The 20,904-nt window shown below is 42.0% G+C and overlaps 1 protein-coding gene and 1 long non-coding RNA gene across 4 annotated transcripts in view; one reads left to right on the forward strand and one right to left on the reverse strand.

The window, feature by feature from the left end:
* EPAS1 (endothelial PAS domain protein 1) overlaps positions 1 to 20,904 on the reverse strand; it is a 79,907-nt gene that overhangs the window by 1,455 nt on the left and 57,548 nt on the right. For both annotated transcript variants that reach the window (XM_075412857.1, XM_075412856.1), the window contains exons 6-14: positions 20,653 to 20,855; positions 11,732 to 11,838; positions 6,446 to 6,593; positions 5,471 to 5,679; positions 4,959 to 5,146; positions 3,933 to 4,043; positions 1,798 to 2,285; positions 574 to 697; positions 367 to 484 (exon numbers count right to left, since the gene is read on the reverse strand). In XM_075412857.1, coding sequence (XP_075268972.1) covers positions 367 to 484; positions 574 to 697; positions 1,798 to 2,285; positions 3,933 to 4,043; positions 4,959 to 5,146; positions 5,471 to 5,679; positions 6,446 to 6,593; positions 11,732 to 11,838; positions 20,653 to 20,855 — 1,696 coding nt within the window. The remainder of the gene's footprint in view (positions 1 to 366; positions 485 to 573; positions 698 to 1,797; positions 2,286 to 3,932; positions 4,044 to 4,958; positions 5,147 to 5,470; positions 5,680 to 6,445; positions 6,594 to 11,731; positions 11,839 to 20,652; positions 20,856 to 20,904) is intronic.
* On the forward strand, positions 440 to 20,659 carry LOC142360462 (uncharacterized). Of its 2 annotated transcripts, none has more exons than XR_012763073.1 (3): positions 440 to 531; positions 1,192 to 1,308; positions 7,165 to 9,403. It is a non-coding gene; the product is annotated as an uncharacterized LOC142360462 (long non-coding RNA). The 2 variants fall into 2 exon arrangements; XR_012763072.1 differs by lacking the exons at positions 1,192 to 1,308; positions 7,165 to 9,403 and adding exons at positions 17,542 to 17,628; positions 20,556 to 20,659 and having other exon boundaries at positions 452 to 531.

The raw sequence follows: 20,904 nt of genomic DNA on the forward strand, positions 1-20,904 counted from the left end.
GCACCAACTCTAGAAGTAGCACTGCACCCAAGACGTGCTTGCATAAGGAAACACAGCGTTGTAGAGAGAAAGTATCAGCTCTAGCTCCGAGATGTCCGCACCTTGGATCAGCGTGAGGTAAACTCATCTCCGTTACGCTCATGTCTGTTACCTCCAGAGCAAGGGTGTGAACACACATGAAACCATCTACCTGCTAGTTGTCAAATGTACCTCAAATTGTTCAGCTCCTAGCGATACAACCTGTGATCTTTAATTTTAGCTTAGTGTAATATTTACAGAGCTTATTTACGTTTCCTTTTGAAAGAGTTTTTGTGTCTATTCAACCTGTCTTAAAATTGCGTTGCAAACCCACTTTCTTTGTCTTACCAGTAAGAACACTTGTGCTGAGAGACTTTTTTTCTGTAACCAAGGAACGGTTTTCACCTTTCAGAAATCTCATCCTCTTCCACATGAGGTGCGACGGGTTAATGACAGACGGATCTCCCTGGAATGTGAAGAAAAGCAAAATAAATGATTACACCGATGACCATGGTGAGTCCCAAGCTGTGAAGGGGATGCATTTCTTATGATTACCCCACTCAGCTGTTGCAACGCTTGTTCCTCATAATCCAGTTGTCGCTTCAGTTTCAAGCTGTTAGACAGAGCAAGTCTTGCTGGGTTTATATCTATGCCTCGTTGCCCAAAAGCATCCAGGGGCCTGTGGAGAAACAATCTCTGGGTGAGGGAGCAGTGAGGCAAACCTAAACCATCTTGCTCATTTATACAGATTCTTCTTTCATTTAAGGTGTCTTTGACATATGAGAGTGGACAGACCTCAAACAAATGTTTTTATTTCCTTTTGTTAGTCATTCCACAAGCTTTGGAAACTTTTGACTTTTGGGATCAAAGACTAATGAAAGTCTAACACAAACAGCCTCTAGGGATCTCCAGGCAGACATAAAAATGGTGTGGAAAAGAAAGTCATGTGATTTTTAAGGATGGGATTTGGAGAGCCACGTCTGTCCCCTTGCCCTGCATACTAAATATGAACACACAGGTTGCCCTCTGGGGACAAACCCTCTCTTTCACAGACATACTCAAACACTGGTATTTCTGCCAACTTGAAAACCAGAAAGCAAACTGCAGGCAAACTGCGCAGCTTCATGTTTTAAAACAACCATTGCTATTTTATGTACTTCCTGAATGTTTTAGCGTGACCAACACTGAAGACTCCAGAGCTACAGAGGAACTTCTAGCTACGGTAGGAAACTTCTAGCCTCTGACCCACATCTCATCGCATACTGTTCACGTGTGAAGCAAGTGAACAAGGTGAGGAAGGGTTGTAGAAAAAAACCCTGTCATTTTAAATCTTAGCTGTAGTATTTACATAGGCTAACAATAAATGTACTGTCATCCCTCTCTCTCCCCTATTTGTGTTGTGCAAAAAATATATGCAGGTTAAGAAAATATGCATGGGTCCCCGCTTATGCTGGACCAGTAATCCTTTTCAGTACTCTTCTTAAACTGCATAAAGTCAAGCAGGTTTTGCAAAATTACTGGGGTAATTTTTACCTGACCAGCAGGAAATCCGCTCATGCATCCTTATAGGCAATGAAAAATTAGCCCACTTCTGCTTCCACCAGACTCACTGCCACTGGGAGAGGACCACACTAATTTCCCCAGAGGTGCAGTCTGATGCCTATCAAAACAACTTATTCCAGTTGAATTGAGAAAAGTAATTTTTCAAGATTATGACCCCCCTGATCCCCTATAATATTTTCTGAGTAAAATACATACTTATACCACAAAAACTATTACCTTTTTTTATATATGGGCACGCTCGGAGAATGTACTGGTGGTGGCCCTGAGGGGGAACTTGATAGGGATCCTGAGTATTTATCCATGAGTCTCCATTTAGCAGGAACATATTCTAACGGGGGATCAGGTGGCCACTGGGTGTTTGGTCTTCCTCCCATCGAAGACAGGGGAGTGCTGGCTTGGTCATGGTACGGTGGCAGCGATGACCTACTCGCATTGTTGAAGAACACCGACGACAGGGACCCATGACCAGGGTTAATGTTTTTATTTGATAGCTGTGGGCAATATTTCTCTGGGAGGAACTGATTCTGTGAAGCAGAAGCAAGGGGTTGGAAGATGGTACTCATGCTACTTAGACTCTGCTGGGTATTTTGTGCATTTTCAGAGAGAGGACGCTCTTCTTGGCAGATTGGGCTGAGCTGGAAGTCTTCTCCATCCATAGGAATGTAAGGAGCCAAAGTTTCAAGGTCCAGTTCATTGAAGTCAGTCTGTGCAAAAATAAAGTAAACCCATTAGAAAACTAGAAGTTAATAATAGTTGTGGCAGGCAGTGTGATATGGAATACTAGTGCAGGTGAAGCTGAAAAATCACTGTATGCCAAATTTACCTATGTGAAACCGGCTAGCTCCTATTAAAAGATACCTCATTTTTGTGACTAGCATACATGTTCATCATATCATCAGCAGCAAAGTAAGGAAACAACCTGCAGGGAAAAATCTCCCAGATAAGCAGTGTTTGCTAAAGCAGCTTGCATGCAGCCTGCAGCATCAGTGTGATTTGAAGTAGACCTTGTGTTTCATTATGCTTTGAATAACTTATCTGCCAAGACTCTACAACATGTGGCATGTAGTTCAACCTCAGCCTTTTCCATGCTAAAACAGAAAACACAGCTTTCTCATAAGCCAGCTACATGGAAAAAAGTGTCGAAAAGTGCAAAACTTTAAAAAAAAAAAGTAGTTGGAAGGACACTATTGCACTTAAATCTGTATTTTGTTTTTTCCTTGGAGGACTCGTCATATTTATATTCGTTTCTCTTGGCGTTCAACCAGAGCTGAACAGAGAAGGAAATCAATGTTGGCCCACCAGTCAGCTCACGGGGCACTTTTCCAACACTCATTTTTCCCACCAAAGCTGCTGGTGGGGTGGGACACACCTCAGCAAGCAGATATGCTCAGTCTGACAAAACTGAAGTTTGCGCGTGTCAAGTCTTGCACCGAGTTTGATCCTGGTCCATATTTTCCTCCTATCTGCCCGCTCTTTCTATGGCTTTCATTGCTGCTTCTAAGTCCAGGCTTAGATGAAATTTCCTCAGGACACGGGCGACAGCCTACCTAAGCCTGAAAACGGCACTGGCAAATTGAGGCCACAGTCACCCCAAACTTTCCACAGGAAATACAGCAGGAGATGAGTGTAAGGTCTGAGCCGCCAGCCAGCAAGGCCGGTTCCTTTCTCTTAACTATAAAGAAGTATAAGCTCTTAACAAAGGCATTTCAACTAAGGCCTACACCTTTTATTCACTAGCTCACTTGATGTAATGTTATAATAGTGGAGGATTAAGAGACATATTTACAGAGGGAATTTCTACACTTACACCCTGATTAGAATGCAGGAGGTGGAGACTCTATGTTACTTTATGTGCAAGTCGTTATCACATCTCTCTGAAATCCTCCAAGAGGTAAGACAAGAAAAATATATTCAAAATGACAGTTTTCATTTTGTAGTTAAAGGAAATACATGCTACGAGGGGCATTCCTTTCTCATTTTGACATTTTGCAAGAATTAGTTTATTTATATTTTGTTCTGGAAAGGATGTTTGCTCACTAGTCATTAGGCCAGATTAAAAAAAATTGCTGCTGCTTATATCCCTTATCCAGTCTACAGAAACTTCCAAATTCTGAAAGCTCACTGCTTTTTCTTTCTTCTTCACAGTGCCACCACAGTGACACCCTTGGGCACTTGCTTCAGCGAGAGCTAGGGACAGAAATTTACACCCCAGCTTTTGAGAGTGTGTATTTTTGTTAGTGTTGTGTAATAAAGTTTTGGTGTACATGCGCAAGTGCAGTTCGCATGTACATTACTGTATCTGCACACACAGCATATTTTTATGGCTTTTGGAAGAGATATTAGTTCCTTACCTGGGAGCTGCACTGACTTTTGGACTCTGTGTCCATGGCAAAGAGTTTTTCAATCACCTCAATCTTAAGATCTTCATCCACAGAACTGTAATAATCTCCTGGGCTGCTTGGCTGCACAGAAATAAGAATTTGCTATAAGCAGCAAGACGCCATAGTACTGGCTTAGCATCATACAGTTTATACTGTGCTATTCAGTAACAGCTCTTTCCTATGATACCAGGCTGTATTATATTGTGTCCTCAGAACCCCAAACTGTCTGACTCGATCATACGCTTTTCTCTAACACAAGATTACTTGTCACTACAGAATTTGAGAACTATACTGATTAACAAAGGCACACAGTACAGGAACCTCGCTGTCGTCTTAGTTTAAATGTTTTCTTGGCAACTCAGCCCAGCAACATGAGATGTACACTATTAAATACCTGTGTCAAGAAGGGAGATGCTTAGCACTACCTCAGCGTCTTTATTAAAATTGGACATCCTCTAGTAAAGGCTGGCTAAGAGTGGCCCCAGCTCTGGCGGGCAATGCCCTGAAAGCACGTTCGTTCTTTCAGTGAGGAACTCCATGGAGCTGCTCTCAAAAGCCTCAGTTGGGTGAAGTTCCTGGACTAGAGACTACAGCTTCTAGTTAACAGACAGAAAGTGGCCACACAGGTCTGGGGCAGTGTTGCTAGTGACCACACCACTTTGCATTGGCTTTTTATTTAAGGCTAACTCCCTGAAAGGTGGTAACATGTTCTTCTACTAGCTGTTTTACAGGTTATGGTAATTACTGAGGACAGCTGGGAGAAAATGAGGACTGCAATGTAAAGGCAGGATATAGTTCCCATTTGATGTCTTCGCTATTGATGCTTAAGATACATGCAGCGCAGTTCACTCTAAAAAAATACACTGGGCCTTGTTAATAAGCATCGGGACAGGACTGCTAACATGAGAACACCATCTACATATTATGATGATGACTTACATACAAAACATAACATGCTTTTTTTTTTTTTTTTTCTCATGTTAAAGCTCTTCTTACCGTGGAACAGCTACTGTTGCTGCTTGCACTGGGAGTACTGCTGCCAGGTGCAATCTGAGGCACTGTAAAGGATGGTATCGTCAGTGTTTCACCTTGAGCAGTGTGGCTTTTCACTTCCACTGGCCAAGCTTTGTTTGGTGTCAGTACAGCACTGGTGAAGGCAGGGCCTTCCTCAAACTTCTGTGTCCCTGCAAGCAGTTTTAACAATATTAATGGATGCTTTTAGGTTGTGCTGTGTTATGATATAATTGCAGCTATTCATTGAAAGTAAACACTGCTCCTAGTTGCCATGACAATAAGTTGGCATAGACTTAATGCATGTTGTTTAGTCAGCAAGAAAGCCTGATTCTGCTCTCATTCACAGAAATTTTCCACTGGTGTGAGCACGTGGGCTCTTACAGCCATCACTCCTGATTTGTACACACAGCTAACAGACCTTGCCTGTTAAGTTTCTAAACGTAGGCTCATATGTGGTTCTTTGTTGTACAAAAATTATTTATACAAATACTAACCAAAGTCCAGAGAAATAATGGCATCGCCAGGTGTCGGTGCCAGTTGAGCAAGTTCCTCTGGCTCCTCCTTTAACTTAGTAAACAAGAAGTCACTCTTCTCTGTGCCAGGGATGCCGCTTTCATAGGCGGTGCTCATCGTCAGCAGGTGAGGCTTGAAGAGCGATTCCGTTTGGTCCATGGAGAACACAACATCGTTCTTCTCAATTTCACTAACAAGAAAATAGGTTTTAGGTATTTTGCACTCTCAAAAAAAAAAAAGATGCGGGTAATGTAGGCAGTATAAACTCTCTAACGCTGGGGCCTGTGCAAGCGTTTTGGCCTCTCTCGGTCGCATGCCAGGCTCTCGACAGGCGAGGCACGGTTCCAGGGTTGCTGAGCACCACCATCTCCGATGACGCAGAGAGTGTGGTCAGGACTTCTGTGGGAATACTCAGGGCTTTGTTGCTCTGTTTTTTAAAGGGATGTAGTCGAGGCCATAATGACCCAGACTATCACTCAAACAAGTATTTCCTATTTTGGCCCCTTCTAGGACCAAAACCACTTGAGTTTTGCCAAATGGAGGCAAAACTCCTGATTGGTCCCGATTTTTTAGGTGGAAAACAGCTTCTCCTAGCAACATGAGATACAATTACTATTTCATTTTATGTCTCTGTCACAGCATTAGAAAACCAAAACATATTAGCAGTTGTGTTACACAATAAAATCTTCAGTGCAAGCTTTATGCTCTGTTGTATCAGCAGAGCAGCCGCTCTGCAGAAGAGAAGGGCTGTGGTGTATTTCAACAGCGTGTATGGGAACGGGCATGCCACATTTTTCATCGATGTCTAACATCAGTAAACAAGACTGAACAAACATGACTAAACTGATTTCAGAATAACAACACTAAATAAATAGACCCTTCAAAAGTTCCTCTGGTTATTGCATTTCTTTCAGCACATGAATCTGTATGTGGTTTTTCTGTCCTGTATGACTTACCTCAGCACATAGTTGACACAGACGATACACTGAGGCTGTAGGTTGCGCGTGTTGTAAATCACCGTTCCTTGAGTCTCCAGCCATACGTATCCACCATGCTTGGCAAGCATACGGTACTGGCCTGTCACTACTTGACCTTTTGTACACACTGAGAAAAGAGAGCAGAGAGATATAAATAATGCAGCAGGACAGGAACGCACAATATGTAACACTTGTTTTAAATAAACCTGCTTTCTTTCCATGCTAAAACCTTGCATATTAAGTTTTCATTATGCAAAACTGCACCAAGACGTTTGTTAGCAAGGATGCCTAACTTTGGGAAAATTCAGCCATTTTAAATGTAAAAGGGGGTGTTCATTTCAGGCTTCCACTCAAGACTGGAAATTTGAGTTCTGGCATTTGAGTTCTTGAGATGGTCTAAGTATTCAGCTCAGAGTGTGCTTTTTTTTTTTTTTTAACTTTGTGTAAGATCCCAAGTGCCCCCCAAATAATGCCTGCTGACTGCATGTTTCTTGGGAGTGATTCCCTGTTCTGGGGGTGCCTCAGTTTGGGCTCCCAAGCTGATGTGTAGAGATGTGAATTTATTTAGGAACTATTAGATAGCTTCCTCATTTATGTGACGGATAAGCCCAAGAGTCAGATGATTTAAAAGCTATACTCACAAAAATGTAAAAAAAATTCATGGTTTAAATCTATACCTGTCTCTTTTTATACTTTAGAGTCAGGAGCTGGAGATACCAACATCACAAATAAAGTGACAGTGTCACTAGCACAGCATTAGTCTTCAGAGGCTGAAGAAGTAATATCATTCTTCAAAAAGTATAAATATTAAGAACAGTAAATGAGACTGTTTTGCCTAGGAGACAAAAATTAAGCTGAACTACTCTTATTTTTCTGTCTGCTTGAACTGTGTTGTTCTTCTGCAATAGCTTGAAATTAGCAGCCTAAAAGGAATCAAGACCCATGTGACAAATCAAATAACGTCTACTGAACTCAAGTGTGTTTTTGAACTAGCCTGTGTTTCTCAATAAACTGACAATAGTACACTTTGAGTTTAAAGCTTCATCTAGATGTCTGAAGGGTGAACTTCCCCCTCCCTCAATATTTTGTAATATTTGAAGATAATCAGTTTTCAGTGCGGTGCTTTGGACTTCTGAGATGTAAAGTTTTATGATGCCCTGTCTGTTGGAAATACTTTCCTAAAAACAATGAATATTGTCATGCAATTCACAGTTGTCAGCTGAGGAAAAATATTGTGGATCAATGGCAATAAAATCCAGGCTGGAGTATGCAAGCAGTGCTTTTATGGCCCAGGTTTGGCTGGGAAAGGGGGGCTAAACCATGACATCGTACTAATAAGAGTTTGTAAGCAGACGTAGTTGCACTGAGTAGCAAAAGTGGGAAACGGCTCAACAAAACCTTTGACCACACTGGCAGCCTTTCATTTTAAACAGCTTTTATGCCTGCAGACAGCATGCCATCAAACTAATGCCCTAAAAATAATGCAATTTGACTCCGTAAGGCTGGAAACTTGATTCTGCAGTCTTTGTACAGAAAAAATTCCTTGTGAATGTGGCCATTAACAGAAGCTGTTTATTGTTGGTCTCCCCTATATCACCACCATACAAATGTACAAATTGAGGCCTCTGAAATGCAACAACTGTTTTGCAGATAATTGTTGCTGCGTTTATCCTTCTATCTCTGAAGTTTGTTTGTTTTCTTCCTAGGATTATTTAATCATCCTTCATTTAATTTATTTAGACAAAGTAGAACATCACTTTTATTGATTAAATACTTCTGGAACAAAAGCAAAAGGCTTTAATTTCAAAGTGTTTTAGTGACTGGACTGCCCTGCTCTGCTTTGTGAAACATAATTACACTGCTTCTTAATCATCAGCCCATCAGTAAGAGTCACAGTGTAGGCACCTGTTACATTACAAAGAAGCTTTTTACTGCTTTAATCTTTTTTATTATTATGCATGTCATGTTCTGATATAATAAAGTACAGCAGAATCCCTCCATGGGGTAATCTCATAGATTACCAATACACTCGTAACTGCTGACTTCTGCTGACTTTGTTATCAACACCACATTTAAGGTTCTGCCTTCAGAGTGAACATCTCACTTCTTTCTCTCTCTCTCTTTTTTTTTTTTTTAGTATACACTACCTGTATCTTTATAGAACTAGTAACATCTCAATGAAACAGGCTCCAGTTATATTCCTGATCTTTGGGTGGAGAAAGGGGGGGAGGCAGCGATGAATTTAATTGAACACAAAATTTCTTTTAATTGCTGAGAGACACTTGAGAAATACGTTTCACTTGGAAAGCTTGTCGAACTTCTGCTACGTACTACCAAGTGGCAGGTCCCGGATGGTGACGTTCACCTCCCCACTGAAGTCAACAGCAAAGTTGCCACTGGCTTTAGTGGCAACAACACCAGACTCTAAATGGAAACCACTATAGACTAATCGCTGAATTGGAAAATATAGCTCTGCAGTCAATCTTTTGTCTAGATTTATGTGACAAAGATTTTCATCTTGCTTGCCTAACATGTGAAAACATGCTAAATACTGCCAAACACACTCTAATCTTCCATTTGATGGTGACTAATTAAGACTTTCATACTCTATATGTAGCAATACTTCCAGCCAAGAACACAAAAACTGTTGTGGCTTGCTTGAATGTGAGGTTGTTATTTCACCTCAAGAGAAAAAAAAAAAAAAAAAAAAATCCACCCTGCAGTACAGTAAAACTGCAATAAGCATGATTTATCGCTAAATTAGAAGGAAGAAAAAGGAAGGAGTTCTGCTTCTACCCAAGAGATTCATTTGAGTCTTTTTCCCCCCTCTCTCTCTCTTCAAACTTAAGTTTCTTTCACCTATTTCCTATGCAACACTAAATGCTTGGCACTGTCAGAATCAATGACTGTATTACTGCATGAATGTCTACTCTATACATAGCATATTTCTAATAAAAATCATTGTTTAATAAATACAAGCGTGCTGAACATGAATTTTGAGGTGGTATTTCCATGTATAAATGAACATGGCCAAGAAGAACTATGTAAGTTCTGTATGGTTACATGCTAGGAAGAACTAGTAGGTTGTGTATAAGCCATATACCTTCTTGGGTATCCTGTGCATTAGACAACATCTTGATGGCACACATTATGAAACCTCGGGATTTCCTATTCAGAGGGCTTATGTGTGTTTTCTCAAATCACAGGTTGCTGTCACTTTGCCTTTGTGGTTGTTCTCTGAGTTGGTAAGAAGCTGACTGTCCTTACAGGAAGTATTTATCGTGGAAAAACCAAAGGGGTCAAATTTGCTGCCAATGTAAACTGATGGTTCTGTTGTGGGCATCAGCACTTATCACAGGACAGACTTTGGTCCTGTGCTTCAAAAAGCAAAGCTCATCCATGCCGATCCTGTGCCATCATAACACTGTGGAAGAGTTTGATCCTAGATATTTATAACCGGTGCGGTGCACAGTGCCTTGAGCACTTTTACTGGTATAGCTCACCCCTCTAGACTTTCCCTTGCCTTCATTCTGCTTATTGATCAGTCCTCACGCCTTGCAGAAGAAGGTTGTAGGACACGGCCCTTTTCAGTAGGCACAAATGGCATCTAGACGTACAGTCTGCACTACATGAGATGAACTGACTTGGCAGAGCGAGGAGCAACCTCAGTCAATGCCTGGTCAAGATGGGTACTAGAAACTCTCCAGAAATCTTCACATGGACAAGTTCCAGCTCAGTGGTCCATTTAATTAACTAAACTGGGATACTCAACAAAGATGCTCTCTCCCTCCTCTTATCACAGAGATTGCCAGCTCTCTTTCATTCCCTCTCTGGTGTGGTCCCATTCTTCGAAACGCAACTCAGCGATTCAAAAACGACAGTGCAGCATATCCCCTGACTTCTCAGGATGACCCTCGATAGCCCAGCATAGGATACGGACATCCTATCTACGAATATCACTAATTCCTTTTCACTGTTAAAAACACGAACACATTGCCTAAGAAACAGTTTTAACAAATACATTCCCAGCAGCTCTGGAAACAGGATGACTCATACCAGCACTGTTCTACAGCACACAACTTTAATCACTGCCAAAACATTCTTTCAAGTAACATTTCAACTCAAAACTGTCCTGAATCCTTGCCATTGGAGCTAACGCATATTCCCGTTCTCCCTTAAGGTCAGACAGTTATTCTTTGCCGCTGCTTTTCTCTGGGAAGTACAGACATACTTTCTGTACGTCTGTTTGGTGGGCAATTCCCTACAGACAAGACTGAAATCACGGGCTTTTTGCTGAGGACAGAGACCGTGATCATACTAACTACAAGGTGGGGTGTTTTTTTTTTTAGCTTGTGGACTCCAGCCGAGGAGCTTTACTTTGTTTTTATAAAAAAGAGCAGCGGCAGCAGACGTTTTAGCAATGTGCTGCTGAGAACTCTGCCACACACCAGCTCAGTGGCTGTACCAGCCAAGGGGGGGAATGTCATCTGCACATTAGTGCACCATGCTGTCTCCAGCCACAGTGCCAACTCCGAGGACAGAAGCTGAAGATTTCAATCCAATAATCTTAAGACACCTTATGTGAGAGAGGGGAAGGGTAACTGTGTGGCCTGCTGAAAAGGGGGAGCAGATCTTGGATCTGATCTCTGATCCCGGAATAATTTGGGTACTTCACATTCAGAATGGCTAAACCAGGCAGTTCACATAGGCATAAGAATAACCAGAAGAAGCTGTTCCTGGCAGTATATACTATTTGTATAATGAACATCCCTTTTAGAAAGTCTCCTCGCAGATCTGTTTTGGGTGGGGAAGACAGTTGTTATTCGGTAGCAGAAGACAGACATCAAAAAACACACTGCAACAAGCTCTTCCTATTACTCTTTAGAGCTGCTCTTTCTGCTGAGCCCAACAGCACACCAGAAGGGTAACACCACCAGTAAATGCACTTCTCACCAGGCTAATACTGCCTAACTCAGCTTTTCGAATCTTCGGCTGATCCTTTATCCCTTAGAGAGACAGCGATTCTCCTCTCTACCATCCAAGTCTAGTTTTAATTACAACAAAAATCAGACCCTCTGGAAAGATGAGCAGCAGGTTTCAGTGAGACAAGCATGGTAACCTGTGAGCTTTCTTGCAAAGCGCAAATACTGTTCTCAGAGCATATCTGCACACAAGATGAATTTGTATTTTCAACTACTTATTGAGGAACCCAGCAAGCTGTGCTTTATGGGCAAACTATGAAGAAAAAAACCCAATGTGACTTACAGTTCTGGTGACTCTTGGTCATACTTTCCGAGTCCAAGGCATGGTAGAACTCGTATGCCGAACGGCCCAGCAGCTCCTCTGGATGGTATCCAATCAACTCTGTTATTCTTGATTAAGAAAAAAACCAAATTTTTAAAATTCAGGTCACCTTAGCCTTATGCGTACATGTGCAGGGCAGCTGTCAGCTCTAGTCCTTAGACTAACAGAATCAAAACCACAATATGAGAAATTCTGAACTTCCAAACACATTAAGAGCTGTAGAGGACTTCTGATCATGTTCTGAAATATTTCCACATTCAGAGTAAACTGTCTTTTACTACTGCTGGAATAAAACTTCCTAGGGATGTCATTATGTAGGCTGCAAATTTTCCCAGGCCTATTGCACTGACTTCTTACAGAAGGTCTCAACTGGAAAACCACTGCAGACAAAGTTCTCAAGCTGTCCACTACCAGCAGAAGCTCCCAACTACCATCATTCAAAACCAAACGCAAGGGAGGTAGTGGCTGGCATCATCAGGTTTAAAAATATGTGCACATTTAAAAAACATACACGAAAGGATTAAATCACTACTTTGGGTATTGCATTTAATAAAATAAAAATGCAAGGTGAGAAATTAAGGGCAGTTAAAAGAAAAAAATCGGCTCTTCTACTTAGCGTTTCTCAATTATGTGAGAACTTTAGCATATGGATTAGGTTACTTGGGTGACTAATCCACAAACTAAGTAGGATTTTACACAAAGAAAGCTATGATCTCAAAACCCAGGCTATTTTTCAGAGCCTTTCTGAGTACTTAGGCAAGGCATCACAAGTTTCTGAATAAATGAAAACAGGTCAAACTGTGCAGATGATATTATCTAATGAGGGAGTGGAGGAAAATGGTTCTTTTTTCCTAAATTCAATTTGAAATACCATCACAGACAACTTTACAGGAAACATGTTTAGTTAAAAAAAAAAACCCACAACTCTGTACGCATTCAAAATCAAAGAAATCAGATCTTGGAAAAGAAGGAAATGTTACCGTTAACACACTTACTGTTACACTCTTAGATGCCTTTTTTTAGATTTTAAACTGCAATAACAACTTGTAATGTTGCAGAGAACAGTATCAAAAATGACTACAAACCGACTGCTAAGCTGTCGTAAACCTTGAAAAGCCAGGAGGTTTGCAAAGGAACGGTCGCAGCGCGTCGCTGCCATCAATGGTAGTGCCCAAGTCTCATGCCTCCTTACCTGCCTCCCTTGGAAAGGCTTTATCTACCACTGCCATGTCTGATTAGCGGCATTGCTACTTTTAAGAGACACATCCTCAGGTCTGTGCACTCCCTGGAAGGACAGCCTTGGCCCAGCCCTCCAGACACAAGCATGTCTTTACAAGACAGACATGTAAATACTGTAAAACAAACAGAGCAAGAGCATGGCATTCATCTCCTGGATCCCCCCTCCAGCAAGGAAGACACAGAAGATGGAGCTATTTTGTGTACGGTTTGAATGCCAAGGCTTTGAGTCAGCTTTTCCCTCGCCTCCACAGAACTGCATAGCTCACATCCCCCGGACACCTCGGTTTTGTCACTCTGGAACTGCTCTCTCTCTGATTTCCACGGAATGTACCCGAGTTTATAATGGTTTAGCTGAACAAAGACTGTAGTTGGTTTTATTGGGTTTCTCTCGAAGACTTACTCTTCTGTTTATGTTTACAGTTCTATTTATGCATACAGTTAGACTGACAAAGGGGAAATTCTGGCATCAGGTTTCTGACTCTCTTCACTGACAAGTTGCTGAGCGTTTAAATTGCACCCCAGTCAAATCTGTAACTTTTCTCTGAAACCACAATTGCTTTTGCGTTTTTTACCAAAAGCAGAAGTTCTCATTATGAGTTGGTCACTAGAGCTGAACCATCAGGAGAAAACAACAAATACAGAAGGAGCCCTAATAAAAGTAAGGCTCCCAAAATACAGTTGCTGCTTGCCTTTACACAGTCAGCTGGGACAAACTGGTGTAACTGGCCAGAGGCTTATGCCAGGACCAGTGTAAAGATACAGTCTTTTAAAAACAGAAACTACAGCCTTTGGTCATATAATGGCATAGTATCATAAAACCATCCCAGTTAGTTTGGAGCTCATCACAAGGGGAAGGCTTTTAAATTCAGGAAGTTGAGGATTTACTCTTAATCCAGTCATCAGGAGCTGAGAGCCAAGTGGGGGTTGAGTCGGGAGAAGGAAAAGGAAATAAATATAATGGAAAAAAAAGAAGCATCATATACCCAGCAGCACCAATGCAAATCCAAAGCCACATTACAGCCTTTGTGGGTGTCAACAGTGGAACTGAGATAGCAAGCAACGAATCCACGTTATAGCAGGCTGAGGGACTTTAAGCTCTCATCATATAGGAACTGCAATCCCTACGCCAAATTGTCTATTCCGGTCCTGTAATTCCCCTCTCAAATTGCTCCTCGCTGATCAGTTTGTAACAAGCATCCTCACTATAAAATTACTTTTTGTCATTCCGTGGCACAGAACAACTTGTGGTGCGATCCTACTGTGACAATGTCAAATATAATTAGATCTAATGTAATCTTAGATTAAAGTTAGTAGGTGGTCAGTTGGTATCTTTTTACTACAACCAACTGAAAAGTATACAGAAAGATAAAAAGATATAAAGGAATTACCCACAAACACCACAACACTGGCCAAATTCTAAACCCACACCTGGTAACAGTGAAATGCTAATCAAGAGTAATTGTTTTAAAATAGTTACTTAAAAATAATAATTAAAAAAAGGCTAAATAGCCTCTATGCCGTTGCTAACTGATCTGTTAATCTGTTACCACTATTCAGATTCATTACATTTCTCTTTAAACAATCCTGGGAGTGAAATGATTTGTTAAAAAAAACTATATACTGTTTCTTTTTCCCATCCCCCAAAAGACCTAGAACTGGCTGACAATGTTTCCCAGGTACATTTTTAAATGCCACTGCTTTATAACAAACACCTTCTCTCTCCAAGAATTGTTAGCAATATTGTTTCTGTGCGCATGAACTGGCAGATCACAGCCTCCTTTATTCCTCCTCTGGTGCTGCCGACACTGAGAAGCTTCCAAAAATCTCAGTGGCTGCAGGCAGTGCAGGGCTGGAGGTCAGATCAGCCAGTTCCATGCTGCACTAGGGCAGCTATCCCCGTCCCCATCACACCTGTCCCGTGACTCTCCCGAGGTGCTGGTGGAAGAAGACGGGCCACAGCCGACAGCCCAAGCGGCGCCTGGACCAGAAGGCAGCGGGTGCTTCAGCAAAGGTCTCTGCACGGAGCTCACGTGAGCATCGCTTTGGGGTTCACCAGTGAGGTGCAGCCTCCAAACTCTGCATGTTTTCCACAGGAGCCTCGTAGCAATGCCACACGAATACACAGAGGACTAAATACAAGCAAAAAGCATCCTACATCGCTACAAGGAGGAGGAGTATGAAACTAAGAGAGTCACAGAAATGTATACGCCCTGCGGGACCAACGGGTCTTACCAAACCGGAGTCCAGAACACAAGACTTCTGCTTTTGCTTAGACGCCAGACAGAAAATTGCTCTTTGTGCAAGCCGTGGAATGACAAAATTGGAAAACAAACTGTATGGTGGTTTTGGATGGCATTCCTGCCATGGTAGGCTTTGTGTTTTCTTTGCATTTGTAAAAGCTAAATTGGTGCTAAGTGGATACTAATAATTTTTGTTGAAGACGACAGGTGGGCTGAGACGCTGTTTATTCTTCCGTTAACCACATGTTTCTGAAAACACAAATACCTTTGGGGGAATCTGAATTTTGCCAGACTAGTCCTTTGGTTTTCTGAGCTAAACTTGTCAACATGATGTACTGAGGTCAAAATCTCAGAAAACACATTAAAGAGGTGGGCAGCAGCACTCCACAGCAGTGGATCTGTCCCAGCTACCACTACTTAAATGCTCTTTGAGCACTACTTCAGTTTCTCTTAATATACCCATTTCTTGGGATGTGGAGTAAAGGCGAAGCTTTGTGCTTCAGGTACACAAAGGAGAAACAAGTGATCTGAATTCTGTTTCTAGATTTGGACAACTTTGCCCTGCTTTATCTCTTCGAGACGTGGCAAAGCAAGCAAAGCTCACCGCTTCAAAGGCTACACCTCCTCAGGCGTGAGCTACTTCGAGTGGTTTGTTTTTTCTTAAAATTGTGCTTTTCTGTCTCTTCACAGGAGCAGAAAGCTCTTTATTGTATACCATTTCTTGAGTTAAAATAGTATCGTAAGAACCATCAGGACTGGGAAGCCAGGCTCCTTGTGAGAGACTGCTGCAATGTTTACTGCTTATAAAAAAAGAGCTGGGTGTATATTCGTCAGGCCATGTGTGGACTGTGTGTGTGAGGGTGTGGATCTCTTAACAAAGTCTTTCTGTATTCAAACTGTTACCAAGTTATTGAAGTTAAACTGGTCTTGGCGGGAACAAACAAACAAACAAAGTTATACTTAAAGCAGAATGAGTTAAAAAAGAAAGAAAGAAAAAAATTCCCAACACAGCCATTGTGCCTGGAGTTAAAGCACTCTGCCAACCTGCTATCGAGCAGGTGTCAGGACAGTGTGGCAGTCCTCCCAGGCACCCACATTTCCTCTCCAAAACATTCATGGCTCTTCCACACTAACCCAGGCCAAAGAAGAAACTAAAATGCAAAATCCTGCGACCCCTGTCCACTCCTCAGAGGGATGGCTGGCCTGGTCAGGTGTATCTGCTCTGCTAGGCGAAAAACTTACATGGGTACATTGAAAACAGCATCAGGACTTTGTCTCTCTCCTACTTGTTTGGTATATCTAAATCAAAGTTTCATTATTAACAAAAGAAGTCGGTCATGTTTTTTCTTAAATATGGCATATATGAAAAGCCAGTTTTGCCAAATTTGGATCTTTAGTTTCAAATATCATCACTGTTGTCTCCATACTGCATTCTCCCCCTGAACAGGGATGGAGGGACAGGAGGTTCTTTCAAACACTTATTTGCATTCTCACCTAATTTAAAACTATTCCCCTAATATAGGTCAAATGGCAAACTGACCTAAAACCTCATATAAGGTCCTGTGCCTGCATGTTTCTGTTTTACAGGGACATAACTGGAAGCACAATACAACTCAGCTTCCTTTCAGTCAGGTACAGCCTGGATCCCACAAGTAGACTCATATTAGGACAAACCTAACTGGGACCAATACTGTCGGCATTGCACTTTCCTGCACCATCCTGTTCTGAATCACCATATATCCATCACTCCTTTCTTCTTCTTCAGCTGTTCCATCAAAACATTCCAATCAAGAAAAGGCAAAAAAGACTATAATGAACCGGGTTTCTTGTAAAAAGGAACACACAATTCCCCAAAGCAAGCCATGCCTTCATAGTAATGGAGAACATATGCTTTTCAGCATGCCGGTGCCAGGGAACCGGTTTGTGATGCAGCCTCCGGAGCCACCGACGGCACATCTCGCTCTGCGCAGAACAGATTTGTTTCCTTATGCCTCTCTCCTCTCATGCATGCTGCCCACAGCAAAGTGAAGAACGCTTCCCTCTCCTCTCCCCAGCAACTCAGAGAGGTCGCAGGGACGAAGGTGAAAAGCCAACACCACCCGCAATGCCACGTTACCCTCTCTGCTTTCAAAACCCTGGTCCTCTCCAAAACCCAGCCTATGGTGTTCCTTTGTTATGCATAAAACAAAAAGGCTGAGACCGCACGTGCAGGGGCACCTGAACTAGTTTCAGGGTTTTATATCAAATTCAGATACAGTTTGCACTTATGTTTTGTGGATTTTTTTGCAACAGAAACACATTGCTGCTATTTCGATCTACCCATTGACCCCCTGGCCCTGCACGGGAAGATACGCCAAGCATCACAGCTATGCCATCAAGGTAACAAAATTGCCTTTGTACAAAGACTTGCCTTTTTTTCTGACTAAAACACCCTCACTGGAGATCTTCCCTGACACAAAAGCATTGTGCAGCTGAACTAAATACTTACTTGGATTACTGAATTGTACCACTGATCAGCATTTCCGCATTACAGCTAAAATAATCCTCCCCGTAAACCACTTAGCCAAGATAAGTGGAGCAAGGGAACATTTTTAAAATCGCTCTTCAGTAATGGCTGAAGCAGGCGTTTAACAGAACAACAGTCTGAATTACCAACCTATTTTTAATACTTATATCTCGCAAACTTTTCTTTACAGGCTCATCACCTTGCAAAAGCTGCTTTAAGAATACAAATACAAATATACCCCACCTAACCACTGGCAAGTCATAGGCCCACATACGTAAATTCGTTTTGGAAGGCAAAATACATGGGCTAGTGCCTCATACATTTTAGATGATGGAAGGCCAGTCTTGCCTGCTTGGCATTGCATCTGTCCTGTAGCCTCCTGAGGAAAAGCCAAGAGAATCAAGGCACTTTACCTCATGGATTTTGTTACAAAGTGTTGAAAGGTAGCCAGCCTATATTTTATGTGTTGCTTTGTCACAGACAGAGAGCATGAGCTTTCGTAATGACATGACAGATGTGATCCTCATTTTCCACAAGGATAAATTTCAGCTTCATTTACAAGGGCAGCTTTCTTTTGTACTCCCTTAAGCTTCATGCTGAAAGTGGATGTTTCCATTAGTAAGGTCCAGCACGGCTGCCATTCATTAAGGTACCTCCTCAGAAATCCTAGTTTCTTTAACTGAATGCTTCTAAAACAAAATCTTAATGCTCCCTGGAAGCAGACCTGTCCACCCCAGATCAGCTGCAAAGGGGATACTCAGATCACCGCAGCAGCCTGCTAGAGGAGGCACGCTGCCCTCAAGGACACCAACCCGGAATCGGAAAGTCAGAGTCTCTTACGTGGAAGCGATCTGTGTCAGGCCTGCTGCGCTGCTGCAGAAAGGCCAGAGCAGGCTGAAAAGGGTTTAGGCATCTGACTGGCACATGCTGCTTTTCCTCCCCCACCCCGCAGCCTGGATTCACATTCCTGGCATAAACTGCTCCTTCAATGCAATTTGTCTAGCAGCACCGAATCTGATAAGAACAGCTGAGTGGTTTGCATTTTTATGTGTCTACTGATGTGTCCCCTGTGGGGAGAACTCAACATCCCTCCGGGAGGGAAGCGGGAGCCAGGGGCATCTGCTGGGAAAGCCAGAGGATCTCTCTGAAAGAGACTTCACTGCTGCGTGAAGTCTCTTTCTCCTCTGGCCTGGCTGGCTTTTTACAGCTTTCACATAATCTCAGTAAAACATAAATGAAACATCAGACTGAAACTATCCAGTAAAAGACGTGCTGCTTTGTTGCCCGTTTTTAAAGGGAAATCTCTGAAATTCCCTACAAGTTAAATCCTCCAGAGGAAGCTGTTGTATTTCACTGCCATTCGAACAGTTTTCTGTGTAAATCAACTCCCACTATTCAATACAGGGCATAATACATCATTCTGTTTAAATCAAGCATATGTATTTTTAATGGGATATTATCAGTGCCTCTAATTCTCATTTATATTTGCGTATGCATCCAACTCTGGCAGTGACATTTGAATGCTGCAACACAGCAAACCTCTGTTCCTCTCCTCTAGCCTGCCACCGAACGGCCCCAGTAATTCAGAGGTACACTGTTTTTAATAATGAGTCACTACCATATTGTCACTTCCCCCTCCAGCAGCAAAATCCTATTGATATCTGAGTATTTTCATCCGGAAAGTATTAATAAGAAAAGTCTGTTTCATTGAGGTTACATTAGAGGACATTTCTAGTTACAGCATACTTGCTGCTAGATTCTGAGAAAGGTCAGAAGGTCAGTCACAAGTTTCACACTTGTAATCTTGCTTTCATCCACAGCTGCTAACACTGCTAGTTTATAAGGTTGATTCATCACATTTTTAAAATAGTAATCTTGCTTAGAACAAGTTTTAAAAAGACTTTGAAAGATGAAAATGAATAATCAAGATCTCAATCCTGTGAGTTTTTGCATAAGATGCGAGCTTACGTACAATCCTACTGATAACCCTACAGACCCCAGCAGCTGCTAGCATCTCTGAATTTCAGGAGACCAGTTTCATTACACAAAAAACTTCATATTAAATTCAGGGATGATCTCATAGACTTAAAAAAAACCCCAAACAAACACCGAACCCACAGCAGCACAGAAATGACTTTCTGGGGAACAGGAGGACAATTCATGGGAAGGGATCTCTGGCTCACTCACTCGCAGGGAAGATGGTTACCATATTATGTAGTCAGGGAGAAAAGGGAGATGATATGAAATGCCATGGAGATCCCCATTTTTTTCCATGCAAGAGAGAAGGGTGGGGAGTGGAAGACACAGCCCCTTTCTTAACCCAAGATCTTCCCCTCCCCTTCATTTTTCCACTAAAAGTAGCAGATAGATAACCAGCAAAGGTTGTTTGCTTTTCATTGAGCAAGAGGCTGCAACTCCATTTCAGAGTTGCAGATGCTCTGGATGCCTTAGCAATCCTTAGTTAATCTAGAGCACAAAGTACTTTCCAGCTAACTGATAACAGCATCCTGGGCCAAACCAACCACAAGACAGTCTTTGACTAAGGTCCGTAAGGCATGGCATGTGAGATGTTCTCTAAAAAACAAGAACAGAAATCCCATGTACTCCTCAGTTTCTTAAAACCTGAGAAGCTAATGGTTATGGCCCTAAGTTGCCTCATCTTCTGCCAGTGAACTTGAATTCCTCACTCAGCAGGAGGAGGAAATACCGCAGGAGTACCATTTTTTGTAAACAGAGATTTGAGATGTATTAAGTGAGCAACTAAATATCTGTCTTGGTAACAGATTGTACTTTTTTCTAGTCCTTGCTTACCAGGCCCACACAGGAGGACGTTTGGAAGTTGTGTTGTTCAAAAAGAGAGAGACACCTACGGAAAGGAAAAAATCAGTGGAGTTTACCTGTCATCACAGTAGGTAAATTTCATGTCCATGCTATGACGACTCAGGAAGGTCTTGCTGTCCAGGGGTATATCGATGTTTGAAGGATGCTGAATAGGCTCACACATTATTATAAGGCATGTGAGAAGAGGCTCTTTATACCCACACAGAGTGTGAGGAGGGCAGGTGTTATACACTTTAACTTGTCCAGTGCAGTGCAAAACCTGAAATAATGATTTTTGAATGAGAAACAAACTTAGAACGTACTTTCTC

The sequence above is a fragment of the Opisthocomus hoazin genome, chromosome 2 (genome assembly GCF_030867145.1).
Source record: "Opisthocomus hoazin isolate bOpiHoa1 chromosome 2, bOpiHoa1.hap1, whole genome shotgun sequence".
NCBI classification, from domain to species: domain Eukaryota; kingdom Metazoa; phylum Chordata; class Aves; order Opisthocomiformes; family Opisthocomidae; genus Opisthocomus; species Opisthocomus hoazin.